Source organism: Carlito syrichta, unplaced genomic scaffold (genome assembly GCF_000164805.1).
Source record: "Carlito syrichta isolate Samal-C Ts95f unplaced genomic scaffold, Tarsius_syrichta-2.0.1 Scaffold314878, whole genome shotgun sequence".
Lineage (NCBI taxonomy): Eukaryota > Metazoa > Chordata > Mammalia > Primates > Tarsiidae > Carlito > Carlito syrichta.
In genome coordinates, this window is record NW_007258974.1 from 57572 (window position 1) to 60452 (window position 2881).

The window sequence follows — 2881 nt, forward strand, 5'->3', positions numbered from 1 at the left end:
CCGGCGGAGGGCTCTGGTGTTGACTCTGGGTGGGCTGGGAAGCCATTTGCAGGCTGGGGCCCACCGGGGACACGGCCCACTCCCACTGTCCGGGGCCCCTGGCCCTGGGTTGAGCAAGGCTGCAGCCGGGGAGAAGCCGGAGGCCCGGGCCGAGGCTCCAGCAAGCATCCTGCTGCCGGATCCGAACTCAGGTTGGCCGTCCTTGCTCTTAGGAGAGCCCGGCATGGAAGGCCCCCTGGGCCAGCGAGGGCGAGAAGGCCCCACGGGACCCCGCGGTGAACCAGGGCCTCCCGGGTTTGGAGAGAAAGGGGACAGAGGTAAGAGGCGCGTCTCGGGGGCTGGCCACGCCTCCCTCCCGCCTTCCACCCTCCCGCTTCCTTCAGTGGCATCCATGGAGCACCCGCCGACCTGGGCTGCACCCCAGGACACAGCAGGCTGAGGGTGTGGCTCGAACCCAGGAAGGCGTCTGGGAGGAATGGCCTTGGGGCAAGGGGGTGAGAGAATGCCACGTGGCATGGGGGCAGGCCAGGCCCCGCGGGAGGAGGGGGAGTGGCAGAGCCAGGGAGCCGCTCCTGGGAAGGAGGCAGGAGGGCGGCCCAGACACGGGCTGGCACTGGGCACCGAGATGAGCACCAGGAGTCCCCTCGGTGCTTGAAGACGAGCAGAGGTGTCGGCCCACTCTCCCTGTCAAACATGGCTCCACCAGACAACAAATACACGTGGGGTGCCACACCTCACGGATGATAACGGTTCTGGTGGCAGAGGCTGAGGGTGGCCTCGCGGAGGCACACCTGGGTGGCGGTCGCCAGCAGCCCCTGCCCTGACACCGTGGGCCGGGCAGGCGTCCACTCGCGGCCTCTCCCAATGCGCTCCCTGCTCCATGTCTCCCCAGGTGCCGTTGGTGAACCTGGTCCTCAGGGCCCACCGGGTGTCCCAGGCTCTGTAGGTCCCAAAGGTAAGTCAGGCAGCTGTGGCAGCGTTCCTGTTTACCAGGGAGGCGCCACATCTAGGACGGGCCAGAGGGGACAGGCCCTGGGACGCCGCCGGCCCTGCCCCATGCCCCCGGCCAGTGCAGGGCCTGGGGCCCCCCACAAAGCCGTCCTTGGGGCCTCAAGACGGGGCTGTCCTTTCGGCCCGCCATGGGCCTGGGGCCTCGTTCCCATCTCCCGTCAGCCGCCCTGTCAGGTGATCCCTGTGCGGGTGGACGGGTCTCTTGGGAAGCCGGAAATCAGACGACGTCCTCGACGGCTGGGGCCCGGGCGCAAATGGAAAGCAACGCATCCAGGCAACCAGGACGGGCCCTTCCCACAGTCGGACGCAAACGTGGGCCCCTCTCTCCCGACCGGGAAGGAGCGAGGATCTCCTGATCCACCCAGCTGCAGCCTCCTTCTCAGGAGGACGGGGCACTGGGGTCACTCCTGGCCTGCTCACTGGGGCCCCGGCAAGCACCCGCCGTGTGGGCGACACGCCCAGCCCCCCCAGACGTGGGCGCTCTTCCCCGGTCAGGCGTCCCCTGCCCCTGCCTCTGCCGACCGCTCTCTTGTCCTCCCAGGGTCCAGCGGCTCTCCCGGCCCCCAGGGCCCCCCAGGTCAGTGCTCACCATGAACAGGCGCCTCCTGGGGCAGAGGGAGGAATGGTAAAGGAAAGCAAGCGTGCCGAAAGCAAACGAAGAGCAGCGAGAGTCTCGCGGAGACACAGGGCTCAAGTCCGCGTGTGTCCCGCGTGCCCCGAGTGTTCCAGGCGGCTGGGACTGGGGCCCGGCGAGTCCTGTCCAGGCCACTCCAGCCCGGCTTGGGGCCGAGACCCTCCAGCAGCTCCGGCAACAGGGTGTCCCCACCCGGCCCTCATCCGAGCAAGGGCTGCTCTGAGTGCCCCGTGGGTCGAGAGCTGGCCTGCGGGCCTGGGGGTCTTGAGCCACAGCCAGGCCCAGCAGGCGTCCCCACGGCCAGGGCAGCCGGCTGGGGAGAGCCCGGGCATGATGACTCAGCAGGACTTGGGGAGGAGTCCGTGGAAAGCGGCCCTTGACTTTCACTCCAGGCGTGCATGTGTGTGTGCACATAGGTGCACACGGACGCGTGTTCTGTGTGTGCACGTATGTGTGCCCGGGTGTCGGTGCATGTGTGTGTACCTGTGTGCATACATATGTGTGTGCACGGGCGTGTGTGGGTGAAAGCGTGCGTCCGTCCCTTTCAAAGCTGGGGTCACTCGCCCGTCTCCTCTGCTGGACAGGTTCTGTGGGTCTCCAAGGACTTCGAGGTGAAGTGGGACTCCCCGGTGTCAAAGGTGAGCCGGAGAGGCCTGGGGACAGGGAGGGTCTGAAGGACACACGAGTCCAGGCCCACAGGGGTGAGCGGGGGCGGTGAGGCTAGGCCGGGGGAGCCCGTCTTCAGCACCAGACATCGCCCCTTCCTGGGCGGCCCTGCAGGGCTCTTTACACCAAGGTGTCCCCTCCCTTTCAGGTGACAAAGGACCTGTGGGACCGTCGGGACCCAAAGGTAAGCTGCTGACGGCTGCTCTGCCTCACCTCCAGTGGAGCCCTCGTGCCAGGGCCAAGGACGGACAGGACCCAGCCTCCCGGACCCCGGACCGAGGGATCCAAGAGCTCGTTCCAGTCCAGCCTCTCAGATAGGGAAACTGAGGCACACAGAGGGGATACGAAGTGCTACGGTGCACTGCCGTGGTTGCGTGGTCCTCGGGGTGGCGGGAGGCATCCGTCCTCCTGTCTGGTCCTTTTGGGCTGCAACACCCATCTGTGCAGGGGCGGGCTGGGGAGCCTGTGGGTGGAGCTGCAGGCCAGCCGTGCTCTGGGCGGCGGTGAGGCTGTGTTCGCACTCCGCCTGCCCACAGATCCACGAGCACACTCCTGGCCCGGGCCCAGGGC

The 2881-nt window shown here is 67.7% G+C and overlaps 1 protein-coding gene across 1 annotated transcript in view; it reads left to right on the forward strand.

Annotated features, from left to right (window-relative positions):
* COL17A1 (collagen type XVII alpha 1 chain) overlaps nt 1-2881 on the forward strand; it is a gene marked incomplete at its 3' end in the record, with an annotated part of 31006 nt that overhangs the window by 19501 nt on the left and 8624 nt on the right. Inside the window, exons 20-24 of the mRNA XM_021706014.1 lie at nt 213-317; nt 893-955; nt 1553-1588; nt 2230-2283; nt 2460-2495. Of these exons, the coding sequence (XP_021561689.1) occupies nt 213-317; nt 893-955; nt 1553-1588; nt 2230-2283; nt 2460-2495 (294 nt within the window). The remainder of the gene's footprint in view (nt 1-212; nt 318-892; nt 956-1552; nt 1589-2229; nt 2284-2459; nt 2496-2881) is intronic.